This window comes from Sarcophilus harrisii, chromosome 3 (assembly GCF_902635505.1).
Source record: "Sarcophilus harrisii chromosome 3, mSarHar1.11, whole genome shotgun sequence".
NCBI classification, from domain to species: Eukaryota; Metazoa; Chordata; class Mammalia; order Dasyuromorphia; family Dasyuridae; genus Sarcophilus; species Sarcophilus harrisii.
In genome coordinates this window covers 363,532,512-363,547,045 of record NC_045428.1, presented here as the reverse complement: position 1 = coordinate 363,547,045, position 14,534 = coordinate 363,532,512, and the positions used below count along the sequence as shown (strand labels likewise).

The following is a 14,534-nucleotide window of genomic DNA, read 5'->3' as shown; positions in this document are numbered from 1 at the left end:
TTTCAGACCTTCATTCACTCCCTATAAGAAACTTTTCCTTATTCTTCTGACTGTTACCATCTTCTACGTTCTCTAAATATCTTGGATGTCTGCACTCCTCTCTCCCATGTAAGCTCATTAAGGACAGGGGGTATATACATACATACAGGTATATGGGGATGTGTTTATGTATATATGCATTTGTATCCCTGGCACCTGGCTCAGTAACTTCCATATCGTAGATGCTTTTTAAATAAATAGTTTTAGGTTGAATTGGATTTGAGACTCAAATACAGAATTCACCCCAGCTTTCCCCTTGCCTACTTGAGGTACTATCTTAAATGAGTCACTTTCTTTCTCTGGTTGTCTCATTGACACAATTATCAAAAGAGAGACAGAGAAAGATAGATTTAGAGAGAGAAAGGGAGGGAGGGAAGAAGAGAGACAGATTTAGAGAGAAAGGGAGGAAGGAAGGGAAAGAGGGAGGGAGGGAAGGGGGGGAGAGAGAGAGAGAGAGAGAGTGATTGATTGATTGAGAAGAGACAGAGAAAGAGGCAGAGACAATCAATGAGGCCCAAGGGATGAGAGTCCTACACAAATATAGGAAGATTCTCTTAAGGGAAATGGACTTTAAAGTGGAAATTCTATTCTGAGGAGCTATGGAAAGCACTATTGAAAAGAACAGTAACAAATGAGCTTTTACACATTCAAGATAAAAAGGGACAAGTTATTTTTAGACGATAATTCATGTGGGTGTTTGCAATCTCTCTCTTTCTCCCTCTCTCAATCTCTTTCCTCTGTGCCAATTGAGCAAGAATGTGGGTCAGGCAGAAAAGCAATTACCCTTTGTGTTAACTGGAGGGCAGTGTTGATTAGAAGACATTCCTGGTAAAATTCCACGGCCACCTTTCTTGCCCACTCTTCTTATAAAAGGAGGCCATTCCAGAGTTAGCCTAACTTTTCAGATAATTCTTCTCATATTCTAAGAACAAAGTGTATCTTTCTAACTAACCACAGCTCTTTTCCTTCCTATTCTAGGTAATTTCTGGAATGATTTCTCTTCTAGATAAGGTTAAACCCAGACTTAGTGCTTCTAGAAGCTCTCCTAGGATGATACAGAGACAGCAGCATCCTCACCAGGCAGTACAAACTCTGCCTTTGACCTTGGGCCAGACACAAAGGGCCTATATCCCCATATTCCTCAAAGGGATTATGAAAATACTTGTAACCACCTAGCTTGAAATATTGCTGTAAGCCTCAAAAACCATAAAGTGGGTAAAGCACCTTTCAATAATATGTGAAACAAATGTATTGTTATTATTATCCTTTTCTCTCCAACTAGCCAAAAGCCTCCTTAAAAGCAAGATCTTTTTTTCCTCTTATGTTTCTCTCTACTCTTTTCACCCCACACTTGGTACCTTAGACATAAGAAGTGTTTCACAAATATCTGGTCAATGTTCTGATGTCATGTTTTATTTGTGTGCCCTTTTGCTGCTAAAAGATTTTGGAGAAATCTTTTTTATTTGAATTTTTATTTGAAATAATTCTTTCCAATATTTAAAAGCATGTTTTCTATTTATTACTTATTTATTAATTATTATTAAATTCCCAAAACATCCCAATGAGCTATATTCCAGCCAAATATTATCATCTCCATTTTTACAGCTAAAGAAACTGGCCCCTAGAAAGTTGAAATGACTTGCCAACCAATCTGTTGGTGAGACCTGGGCTGTGTTAACATTTTAGCAGAAGAAACAGCTCTATTAGAAGGGGAATTCCTTGAGTAACTGTTTAGTTCCTTGTTTTTGCATTCCCAGACCTAGCACATAATGGGGGTTTAATAAACATCTGTTTAACTGAATTGAACAAAGACCCAGGGAAAGAATGGCTCTCAAGCCACAAGCAAGAGTGGGAATCTACTTGTTGCTACTTTGTCCAGGGCCCATTACATTTTTAAGAAGTATATGTCCCATCCATATGTCCATGTGTGTTAGGAGCAGAACTGGGACTGGAATCTACATTTTTCGGTTAGTCTATGTTGCATTTCTTTGGTATCCACCCGTAGGACCCAGCATGGGACTGTGAATATGACAGGTGCTTAATCCATGTTGGTGGGTAGCTAAATTTAGAGGGCAGGTCTGGTAGGAGTAGGTGAGAGATAGATTACCTCATGGTTAGCAAATCGGATGTCTCGAGAGAATATGGTAGCAACCCAGTCACAGCCCAGTTTGACATCAATATTCTGGGCCAGTTTCTCCAGGGTGGGCAGGTGGCTGGCTTGGAAGTGGTAAGCCAGAGTCACATGAAGCTGCTTCTTATGGGGTTCCACGTGCACTTCTGGAAAAAGAAAGACAGGGAGGAGTCTGCAAAAGTGGATGACAAAGGACTCTTGGGAACTGGAAGGAGCAGCACAGCAAGAGGCCCCGTTGGACTTGTTCCTTCCAAATATCAAGCCTATAGCTCCCAAGCCAGTCACCAAGGCTTCTTCTCCCATCCTAAGCAGCAGCAGGGGGAAAAGAGAAGAGTAAATGAATCCAATACCAACTCGCTGTTCCTGAAAATCAATTAGAGTCTGTGGCTTGGGCCCATATTTATTATGGGCTTACTGTGTGCGCAGCAGCACTGCAACATCCCAACAAGATGGGGAAAAACACAAAATGTAGAGAGGATGCTATCTGAGGCCTTGTGCAGCTCAGTCTGGTGGGGGAGGTGACACACTCAAACAGACTCAGTACAAGCTAACTTATTTACTCTATCACAGAAGTGCAAAACAAGTGCAACGTGAGGACTCAGGGAACAATGCCATTATTCACAAGGGCATGAAGGAAGTGACATTTAAGCTGCACTTTAAAGGTAGGTAGCAGCAGTTCAGTAAGGAGAAATATACTGATGCCAATATATTCTAGGCTGAAGACAAAGGCAAAAGGATTCAGACAAGAAAATTCAGGGCACGTTCAGGGTCCAGAGACTGAAGAGAAACAAGGAGGTACCAGATTGTGGAGGGCCTTGAATTCCAGTCTAACCAATCTGGATTTTACTTGGTAGGTTATAGTGAACCACTGAAAAATTCTGAGCAGAGGAATGAAATGACTTGACCAATGCATTATGGATTATTCTGGTGTTAGTATGAAGGACACATTAGCTGAGAGAGAAAAGTGGCATAAAGGGACAGATGTAAGATAAATCAGGGAGTCAGAATCCATAAGATTAGGTAATGAGATATGAAAAAAACTGGTTGAAGTTAACATCCAGCTAGTCTTTTCACAAATGATGAAAACATTATATTTAGCATTTTCAGGGAGTTGTGGATTGGCTAAACAATTACCTTTTTCCTATTGATTCCTCCTAAAAATATACTAGCAATGGATCTTTTTAATTCCATTATTTACATGGGAAACTGAGGTTTAGAAAAGGGAAGACGCTTCAACCCTCAAGACTTCCCAGCAAGTTGGAAGGAAAATCCTGGTTTAACCAGTAGCCCTAGCCAATAGATTCTATGTCTGGTCCAATGAGAAAAGAGAAAATTGGGTCAAATGCTTTCAAGGTCCATGATATCATTGCAATGCCCAAGAGCTCTTTGTGATTAGTATTATCTGAAATTCTTTGTACAAAAAAAGAGAAAAGCCATGCAAATGGGGAAGTAATTTACTATTAATTTAAAATGAAAAAAAAAAAAGTAATAGAATCATGCAATGGAAAAATACACTAGATTTATTTGAAGACCTGTGTTTGAATCTTCTCTCTACCTTGTCACCTGTGTGACCTTTTGGAAAAGAGAGTTAACTTCTCTGACTTGAGTTTTCAGATCCAAAAAATGGGGATAATACTTATACTACAATCTCTACTGCTAACTAGCTGTATGGCCGCCAGCAGGCAAGTCATTCCCCCTTTCTGGGGTCTCGATTTATTCATCAATAAGAAGAAGACTAGATGATCTCTAAGGTTCCTTCCAGCTGCTATAATCCTATAAATCTAGATTCAGATCCCTATGATTTCATTTGGGCAGAAGTACTTATCGTTGCCCAAAGTAAGAGAGAGCAGAGGCTTATGCCATAGGCTAAGTAAGTCCTGTACTCTGGCTTACAGTGTTTTGAGTCTGTTTTGAGTCTGACAAGAGAAATCTGGTCCTTTCATGAGACTCAGGAATAGTCAGGCAAAAATATAATGCAAACACAATGGCATTGACTTTCTATAGTTCATTCATATTACAAAGGATGCTTAAACCTGTCGGTGTCTCTTAAAATGTGGGTTTTATAGAATGAAGCCAATTTCACTAGAACCACCCAATTCTGTCTGTTGCCACCAGGGGGCACTAAGTGGCAAAAAACCCCGGATCTCTCCAAGTTGGAGAGTAATAGAAAGCTCCCTCACTAGCACAAGTTTTAAGCATCCCCAGTCCCAGCTCAAGTCTCACTTGGTCATTGTTTGAGTCCTGAGGGCTCAGAATGAATGTAAATAGCAATTGTTTCTGTTTTAGCCAGAAATCTTGAGGATTTTCCCCTGCCAAACTGAGGGTTATTATTTTTCTGATTAGGTAAAAGAGGCCAATCTCTGTCTCATTTCTTACCTACCATTAATCACTGGAATTCCCTCAGCATTCTCTCAGTCAAACTGAGACTCTGGAAAGACCTTAGCTCAAAAAGTCCAAGGTCTCCCACTCCACACTCTAGCTGCCCTAACTCTGTCTTGCTACTGGATCTAGATGGCTCTGGAGGAGAAAGGGAGGCTGGTGACTTTGCACAACCCTGCTTCACTTAAATTAAATTTCCTTGCAGGACACAGCCTCACCTTCCTGATGCCATGGTCGTCTCCAAGAACTAAGGTCAAACAACAAGAAGAAGCACCCGCTACAGTTGTGGCTGAACCCTGCTCTACCCAACAGTGAAGGCTTTGGGGTTGGTGGCTACCTCACTCACTTTGGCTCCTGACATTAAGCCCTCTGCCTAACCTCAGACGTAGGATTTTAATAGATTCTGACAGCAGATACAGTTCAATGAGGGAAAACCAGTTCTCTGAGATGCCATCAAAGGAACAGGAAATAGTTTGCTTCCTAAGCTATTTCTCATATATAAGGCTGTTTGGAAGCCCAGGCTTCCAGAAACTCTTTTTTAATGGGGAAACTGCTCTTCTGGAATGGAAGGAAATCTGAGAAGGCAACCAAACCCAAAGTGCTGAATAACATGACCACAGACAGTATCATGTTCAAGGAAGAGCAATTAGACTGGTATTGTTGGATCACAAAGTGTGTGAAGGGAGTGTGAAGAGACTAGAAATCTGCAAGGGGCCATGTTGTGAAGAAAGTGAAATACTAGAGGATTTTAGATTTTGTACTGTAGGAAACAGTCAGTGAAGTTTATTGAGTAGGAGGGTGACATAATCAGACCTATGCTTTAGGAAATCTTGGTACTAAGTGAAAAGTATATCTGGAGAAGACAGAGTCTTGATTCAAGAAGACTCACTTGAAGGCTTCTGCAAAGAGATTAACTAGAAGTTTCATTAAATAGTTATCTTTTTCTACTAATTCCTCCTAAAAAAAACTTCTCGCATGGGATCTTTAACTCCATTTTCAATATATGACAGACTGAAGCCCAGAAAAGTAGAAGCTTCAGGCAACAAGTGCCTGAAATAGGGTAGACAACAGATTCTGAGAAGGCAATAGATTGAATATGGGTAGAGGAAGACAGTGAACCAACACTGTAAAACTGAGTGACTGAAAGGACAGAAGTAACCCCAAAGTAATAGATTGCTGGGAAGAGGGAAAGGGTGTGAGGGGGAAAGCAAAGAGTTCTTTTTCTGCTCATGTTGATTTTAAGATACTTATGGACTAATTAGTTTGAAGTGTGGAAGATGGGAACTTAGAAGTAAGACTAGGATTTATTGTTGTGATTTAGTTATTTTTCAATCATATCTTACTCTCTGTGACCCCATTTGAGGTTTTCTTGGCAGAGATACTGGAGTGGTTTTCCATTTCCTTCTCCAGCTCATTTGACAGATGAGGAAATTGAGGCAACAGAGTTACCTTAATAATCTTCCTAGGATCACATAGCTATAAGTGTCTGGGGCCGGATTTGAACTCAGGTCTTCCCAATTCCAGGTCTGGCACTCTATTCACTGAATCACCATCTAAGAAATCCTCTATATAGAGAAGACAGCTAAATTCATGGGAACTAATGAGATCAGCAAATGAGATAGTATATACAGGAAGAAGAGGGTCTGGCATAGAAAGTATACAATATAGAACCTTGAGAGCCACCCACAATTAAGATGTTAGAGAGTTTGGCAAGAATGAAAACCCAGCAAACAAGTCTGAGAAGAGCTCTGAGAGGTAGGAAGAGAACCAAAGACAGCAGTGTGCTGAAAACCCAGACCAGGGAGAGGGATATATAATAAAAGGAGGTGATCAACAGCGTCAAGTGTTTAAGGTAGGTCAAGAATGGTGAAAATGGAGAATAGGCCTTTAAATTGATAGCTAGTAACTTTGGAAAGAACAGTTCAGGGCACTGGGTTTCTCAAACATGGAAGCCTAAAAGAACTATGTGGCCTTGGGCTTCCCACTCTCTCTAGGTGCTTCAGTTTTTTCATCTATAAGATGAAGACAATCCCTAAAATCCCTTTCAACTCTGACATTCCATGAAGTTATGATGTTTTCATTGCTCAATAAACACTCTTTAATTCAGTCTGTCCAGATCTTACCTAATCCAGGCCAACCTCATTCTTGTCTCAGAATTTTATAGATGCTATTTTCCATCCATTCACTCTCCAATCCTCAACACATATCTCCTTTTTCCCTTTTACCTATCAAAACCCTGGCCTCATTTATACCCCATCTCCTTTTTCTCCATTACTCTAGCTCTTTTTTCATGTATCTTTACTATTTTACTTTTATTTATACTTTCTATCTTTATTTTTCTTCTTAGCAATTGCTGACAAAAACATTCAAATTAAGTGAATTTGTGAAATTTGGTCTCCGGTAAAACCAAATTTTTGTAAATTTTATGACATTTTAAATTTTGTAAAAACAAATTTTGCTATAATCACCAGCTGTTTCTGAACTTTGAATCAATCAGTATACACATTTTAGCATTTCACTGTTCTTTAATGACTTCATGTGTTCCAGTTTAGTCTCCCTAACTAGAATGTAAGCTCTTTGGGGGTAAAGAATAAATAATAATGACTAACATTTATTTAGTGCTAATTATGTAGCAGGCGCTGTGCTAAACACTTTACAATTATTATCTCACTGGATGTTCACAATAACCCTGGGGAGTAAATAGATGCTATTATTATCCCTCATGAGGAAACAGAGGTAAACAGATTAAGTGACTTGCCCAGTATTTGAGGCTGGATTTGAACTCATCTTCCTGACCCTATGTCTGGAACTCTATCCACTGAGCTCCTCTTCCATCCCCCCACAGCTAGACACAGATGCTCAATAAATTCTTCTTGACTGATTGATGCATCCTTAAGGGAGACTGTCTTTGCCCCCATTCCTCTCTGTGTCTTTCTTTGGCCAGAGAATTATGTTCTCCCTTTGTCTGCTCTTTATTTATGCCCCATACCAACCAAACTTCTCATTAAGCTAAGTGAGTCTGTTTGGACCTGTAGCCGCACAGAAGCCAGCTTTGTAACCCTCCTTCTCTTCTTTTCTCCAGAATAAACACACATAACAACCACCCCTTTCAGCTAATTCTTTTAATGGGAAGTCTCAATTGGATTAAACTGAAAGCCCTAGTTGGAATAAAAGGAGAGGAGTCTTTATGGGGCTGTATTTTAAGGCTGACCCATGAGGCTCAGATTCATGTAATGAATTTTAGCAAGTAAAGGGAAATGGTTCAGTGAATATTAGTGTTATTTAAATACTAAGTGACCATACTTGTCGTCCACGAGATCCATGAGAAATTCTGACCCAGTGCTCTGGCTCCCAAAGAACAACATGACATAATGGAGGAAGAGCCACAGGGTTCCAAGTCAAAGTCTGAGCTCTAGCCCTATACTCTTCTTACTTACACACTCTATGACCTCCGAAAAGTCACAATCGGAGCTGCAATCTGTTCATCTGTAAAGTGGGAGCACTAATGTGTAGACTACCGAACCCATAGCGATGTTATGAGGATCAAATGAGGTGATATATATAAAAGCTCTTTTTTATACAAACTTGAAATCTTACAATTGTGATTATCAGACCCAGATGAACATTTGGATGGGAAGGAGAATTAGAGAAAGAAAGATTCTTGAATTCTGAACTGGGAAAGGGTGATGTTGTTCCACTCTCATGGCCTTGGAAGCAGGCTCTGGGTTGCTGGTCTCATTGAGGAGGAGGAAAGACACCTGAACATCTCCCTCACTCTCCCCCCACCCTCCTGGCCCCAAACCCAGGCAAAGCAGTCACTCCAGCCTGGTCCCCTGAGTGGGAGGTTCGTTAAGGGTGGCCGGGGGCAGTCCGGGGACATCACCCCACCAAAAGACTCTTCGCTAGCGCCCCTGCTCTCCTGCCCCGGGGTCGTCGTGGCCTGGTTCTCCAAGCAGACTTAGCACTCTGTCCTTTTCTGGCCGTGGCCCTTCTCACACCCCTTCCCTTTCCCCCTCTAGCTCTTGGAACAATAATCAAACCAACACTGCCACTTCTGGCTGCCCCAGGCTGGCGACCACTCCCTCTCTGCATGTCCTCCCCCCAAGCAGAAGGGAAGCTTTTTAGGAGCAAGCGTCCAGGGCATGCAGTGCGAGGCTGACACTCCATTCCCATTCCTTCCTTCACTGACTTTGTCGCTGCCCTCTCCGAGCATCCGCCCAGCTTCGCCCCCCCAGCCCCCGCCTTCTCCAGGACCCCAGGACACAGGGGGCAGCTGGCTCACCTGTTTTAGAGGCTGCCTCAGCAGCAAAGTCAGCAGCAAACTTCTTGAGGATCTCCGCACTGTCCTCCTTCACAAAGAGCCCGATGAAGTTGGAGGAGGTGTAGAGCTCCAGGGGCAGCGGGGCTGAGAACTTGCACTTCCAGCGCATGACAGTGGCCTGCAGGGCCTCCCCCAGGGCGTCCACCTTGCTGTCCTCACACTGGCAAGAGGAGAGCACAAGCTCCGGTCAAGGGCACACAGTGACTCAGGAGGGGGGGGCAGCCCTTCAGTGTCTGGGAACCCATCGGACATCTCTGGGGGCAACAACTGACCTGGGGCCTCCTCCTTACTATTCCCTAGCAGCTGAATATGGGGCTGTCATAGAGGAAGCAGGAACAAGATGGTACATGACATAGAGACACAGAGAGAGAAGGATAGGGGGAAGGGGGGCGAGGAAAGGGAAGGAGGGAGGGGGAGGGAAAGAGGGAGAGACAGAGAGGGGGAAAGGGAGAGTGGAAGGAGGGAGAGAGGGAGGGAGAAAAGGAGGGGGAAGGGGCAGAGGAGGGGGAGGGACAGAGGGAGTGGGGAAGGAGAGAGGGAGGAAGAGAAAAGGGAAAGAGGCGGGAGGGAGAGAGGAGGGAGATAGAGAGGAAGAGAGGGAGGGGAAGAAAGGGAGGGGGAAGAAGGGAGAAAGGGAGGGGGAGGGAGGGAAAGACAGAGACAGAGAGAGAGGAAGAGAGAGAGAGAGAGCAAGAGAGACAGAGACAGAGGGAGACAAAGAAAGACAGAGAGAGGAGAGGAGGGGGAAAGATAAAACACACAGAAAAGAGACAGAATTTGAGGGAGAGAGAATGTGGGGGAGGGGATGAGAGAGTGGGAAACAGAGAGGAAGAGAAAAGGAGAGGGAGAGGGAGAGACAGAGAGGAAAAAAGAAGGGGAAGGAAGAAGAGAATAAAAAGAAGAGGGAGAGGGAGAAAGTGGAGATGGAGAGAGAGAAGGAGAAAGGAAAAATATAGGGAGAAGGGAAGAGAGAAAAGAAAGGGAAAGAGAAAAAAAAAGACTAGAAGGAAAGAGACATACATGCACACTGACTTAAAAAGCCAAACAAACATGTTTTTTTTTTTTTTTAAATATACAGTCTTGAATTATTAAAAATAAAATTTCTTTTTAAACCCACTATTAAAGAATATGCCATTGTGATGTGGATGTTGGCTGGGCTCTCAAAGTTAAACCAGAATATAAGCTCTGATAGATCCTACCAAGCAGAAGGATATGTGTGACCTGGTAAAAGACTCTATGTGAGCTGTAGGAGGACTGGGTCAGCTAGTTAAAAAAAGAGTCATTATCAGACATGAAACGCAGTACAATACAGAGTAAAGCAATGGTGTTTGGGAGTTGTAGGGTCTGGATTCAAATACCATGTTTGACACTATCTCTAAAACCACTTCTAAATGGTCTATAAAGTCTCCTCCAGCTTTCAAACCATAGCCCATGGCCACCAATTAATGAATTTTGTTCGCCTAAAGTGTTCACGAAGCACTTGCAGATGAAGTGATGGATGAGAAGCTGTATTCTCCAACTCCTTTTGTAGTCTTCTGATGATAAAAACCCATTTGTGTTTTAGGAGCAATGAGACGTAGGGAACTGAGAGATCACCCTGATGCCTCATTGAATGTTAGGAAAATGATAATGTAGCTGGAAAGCTCTGAGCACATTTGAAAAAGGTGTTTTATAAGCCCTGGGATGACTAACTTCTGTTAGTCGTGAACATATTAATTCAGAGGGTAAATGGGAAAAGAAAAAGAGAAAAAAATTATCTCACCTGAACAACAACAAAAATACCAATCTTGAAGAAAACAAACCAAAAAACTCAAAAGACATCTGATACAAGGTAACTTGATCTTTTTTCCTGCTTCATCTGTACATATAAGGGGACTAATCATCTTTTTTCTCTCCACAGAGACAAAATAAGATATAAGCATATACTGAAGACGGGAGTATTAAGGTTAGTCTTCTTAAGGAACTTTCTGACCACTGGGCTTGTTAAACATAGAAACAACTGAAGGCATTGCCATCTGTAGATCTCTGAGGAAAGGGTCACAGGGCTGATGCCCACCAGGATCAGTTTGCTTAGCGCCAGGCTATAACTATAAATCCCCCAAGTATCTCCAGTGTCTGTTCTTGGTTATGGGAAGATTGGGGATAAATAAGTGGAATGAGAGCAAATCAATCTTCACCTCTATGGCAACAACTCAAAATCCATGATAATGGTTCAGTCTTATCATCTTTGAGCATGTTATAGTGAATATATATATATTTAAGTATACATACACATATATACACATACAGTGAATACAGCAGTAAAATGCACAGTCAGGCAAGGAAACCCACCACCCCCTTGGACAGGACTCTCAGTGCTCCTGGAACCCCAGCAGATCTGAAAGAATAGCACACTCTCTTTCTCAGCCAGTCTGGGTGTCCAGACAGACATAACCAGGGCATCTCTCACACAGTCTCTAACAAGTGCCCAAGGGACTCATGGCTGTGTTCCCCCCACCACCCTAGGATCACTTTCTGGGATCAAGAGAAGACAAGGACCTCCAGTAGAGGGTCCAGGCCCTTCCTGGGGACAGGATAAAAAGGGGCAGAGTAGAGCTAGCTCACCATGAAGAACTGGCAGAGGGTGATGTGGGGGAAGATGTTATGTGCTTTATTCTTCCCACAGATCTGCTTGGACTGCTGCCAAAAGTCAGAGAGTTTCTGAGCTAAGGGGCCAGTGGGCCGTAGGTACAACACATACTCTCGGGGCAGGGAGTCATCCAGGAAGGGGTCACCGACATGGGAGAACAACCTGTAATGGAATAAAGGAGGAAAGAGAGAATAGTTATGAATAATAACGGGGGGACTGAAAGGAGACATAAACCTGCCCACTAGTCACTGGTCTGGGCAACATCCCATGAGAGAAAGGTTTCTTTCTCTTCTCATTTTTTCCTTGCCTCTGTTACCATCCCCACCCCCACTCCTGCCACCCCCTCTAATCTATCTTAGCAGAAGCAAGTTGGAACATTCTTTTCACACCCAACACATGCCTAAACAACCGCCCTCCTCCTGTGTATCATGTTACATCCTCCCCTTCCTTTATTTTATAGCTGCAGGAAACCTTTTCTGGTTTGTGCCCACCCCCTTTCCAACCTACGAGGACAATTCCAGTCCAGTCTCTCTCTTCCTTAAACTCCTGTCCTTGTTTCTACATCCAGGAGATCATCAAAGTTAAGGGGAGCTAGAAAGTATCCTGTGAAGTGTATGTATTTGAAGGCTAAAAGTACTAGCCTAGAACCCCAAAGGGCAAGAATGGCAATGCCCATCTAATATGCTTTCCATCGCATGAACATGCTTCATAACCATCCCCTGCCTCTGTAGGACCCCAGCTCTGAGATGATACCCTGATTTTGCCCCAGTGGGAAAAGAATACATACTTTATTTAAGGTAGTTTTACTCAAAAACATAAAAGGAACCTGCTACACAGACTTGCTTCCATCAGCCCCCGCCCCTCCCTCCAAGCAGGGCTCTAATCTAAAGCTAATGCATATTCAAGCCCATGAGCTGGGCTAATCGTATGCTATTTTCTCTCTATTTATTTATTTCATACCAACCAGTCACATGCTGCCTGAACACTCCTTCCTCCTGTGGATGCCAAGGCTTTTTGTCTAGAAAGAGAAATCAAATTTCTATTGTTAGTATTTTTAGCCTCACATCGGCTTTTTTCCCCATAGCACCAAGAGCTGAATGCAAGGGAGGAGTCTGTGGTCCCCTATTAACTGACAGGGAGAGATTTCCAGCAAGATCTTTCCCAAGGGCCACATCAAGGCCTATGAAAGAGTTAGGACTGGCAGTTAATTTACATAGAATTAGCATCAACCTAGCAAGCTATCTGACACACTGTGCATTCTTTTTGCAGGCAGTTCTTAAATTACAGTTTTCTTATTGCTCCCCAAAAGGCTCTTGTGTCTTATTTTTGTTAGGGGAGAAGGATATTTTGCCTCGTGTACTTCTTTACTCATTCATTTGCTCTCTTCTCACATCCCCACATGCCCTGAGGTCAGTTAGGACCAGAAGAACATGGCATCTCTATTGCTATATTCCCCCACAAAGGATGCACCCAGAGTATCCAGCCATCTCACAAAAGTCTATCTTTGTTTCATCCTCTGCTCTAGAGAAACAAGTCAGCCAGTCATCCAATTGATGTTTATTAATCACCTGCTATGTGCCAAGCACTGGGCTAAAGTATAAGATAAGAAAAATAAGAAAAAAGAAAGATAATTCCTGCCCTCAAGGAACTTACAATCTACAGAAGGAAAACAACACAGGAAAGGAAGCCAAAAGACAAAGGGGAGAAAGTAGCCAAGATAAGGGAGGATGTCAGAGATCCCTCGGAGTAATGCAGCCCATAAGACATGAGAGGGATGTTCTGAGCTGAGCATCTTCCTTAAATAGAGGTTTGGGAGTTCACAGCTCCACTCTCCAATCAGACTGATGAGGTAGAATAGCAAGGCTGGTGATCTTACCAGGATGATGAGATTATCCCAATAACCATCTTTCTGGGGCATGGTAGAGAAAGACAATTCCTAGAGAGGCGCAGCCAGGTGAAACTCCAACAACCATTGACTCAAGAGATTTTGCTGCTGGGCACATATCTTAAGGACGTTAAAGATTAGGGGAGAATATCCAGATGTACCCCAAAAATATTTATACTGGCACTTTTTATAATAACCGAGAAACAAAGTAAATATGTATCAACTAGAAAATAGATTGTACTAATTAGCACCTAGCAGTAGCTAACCCAGTTGTGGTACATAATTTAGTGGAATATCTATGTATCCTCAGTATACTGGGTGGATCCCACGTGGTAAACTTAAGGGAAAGCATGAACAAAAAGGATTGGTGTATTCCACAATTGCAGGGCTGCAAATTGTGCTGGAAAGTGTCTCCATTTTGTTTGTAAGCTACTTAAGGGCAAGGACTTTTTGGCCTTACTTTCTGTCTCAGTGCTCTAAGTCCTGAAGTGCCTGGCTCAAAGTAAGCCATTGCCAAGTGTTTGCTGATTGTGGACTGATGAGATGAGATCCATTCAAGTATAGGAGTTAACAAGAGGAAGCCTTCTAGCACATTGGCTAGCTCCTCTACAGAGAGGGCAAGAGGGAAAACAGGAAGTTCTCAGAAGAGTCTTTAAACAATAACAGCACAGGCCCATTGAAAGAACAGACTACTCACCTTTACAAAGCACTTTTTGCTTACCAAGGGCTTTGTAATAAGAACTAATATTTACATAACCCTTTATATATGCCAGTAAGGTGTTAAGAACTTTATAAATATTATCTCATTTGATCCTCACAAAAATCCTAGGAAGTAAAGTGCTATTATTATCACTTTTTTATAGGTTAAGGAATTAAGGCAGACAGAGTTATGTGACTTGCCGAGGGTCACACAGCAAGTAAGTGTCGGAGGCTGGATCTGAACCCAGTTCTTCCTAATTCCTCTATCCACTATGTCACCTAGCTAACTGCCTAAAACCATCATACACATCTTGTTTGATCTGAATAAACTTTAAGGCACTATAAGAATGAAAGTAATTATACTCACAACTGCCCTGTGAAGTAAGAAGTACAAGTATTGTAGCTCCCATTTTACAGAAAGGAGGTAACATTTCAGGCCTGACAAGTAAAG

At 42.4% G+C, this 14,534-nt stretch overlaps 1 protein-coding gene across 2 annotated transcripts in view; it reads right to left on the bottom strand.

Moving 5' to 3' along the window:
- The window catches only part of UBASH3B (ubiquitin associated and SH3 domain containing B), a 160,593-nt gene that overhangs the window by 37,377 nt on the left and 108,682 nt on the right, over window positions 1–14,534 (bottom strand). Inside the window, exons 2-5 of one of the 2 annotated variants that reach the window (XM_031960177.1) lie at window positions 12,460–12,517; window positions 11,475–11,661; window positions 8,832–9,030; window positions 2,147–2,316 (exon numbers count right to left, since the gene is read on the bottom strand). In XM_031960177.1, the coding sequence (XP_031816037.1) occupies window positions 2,147–2,316; window positions 8,832–9,030; window positions 11,475–11,661; window positions 12,460–12,517 (614 nt within the window). The remainder of the gene's footprint in view (window positions 1–2,146; window positions 2,317–8,831; window positions 9,031–11,474; window positions 11,662–12,459; window positions 12,518–14,534) is intronic. The other variant, XM_031960176.1, reaches the window with a different exon arrangement.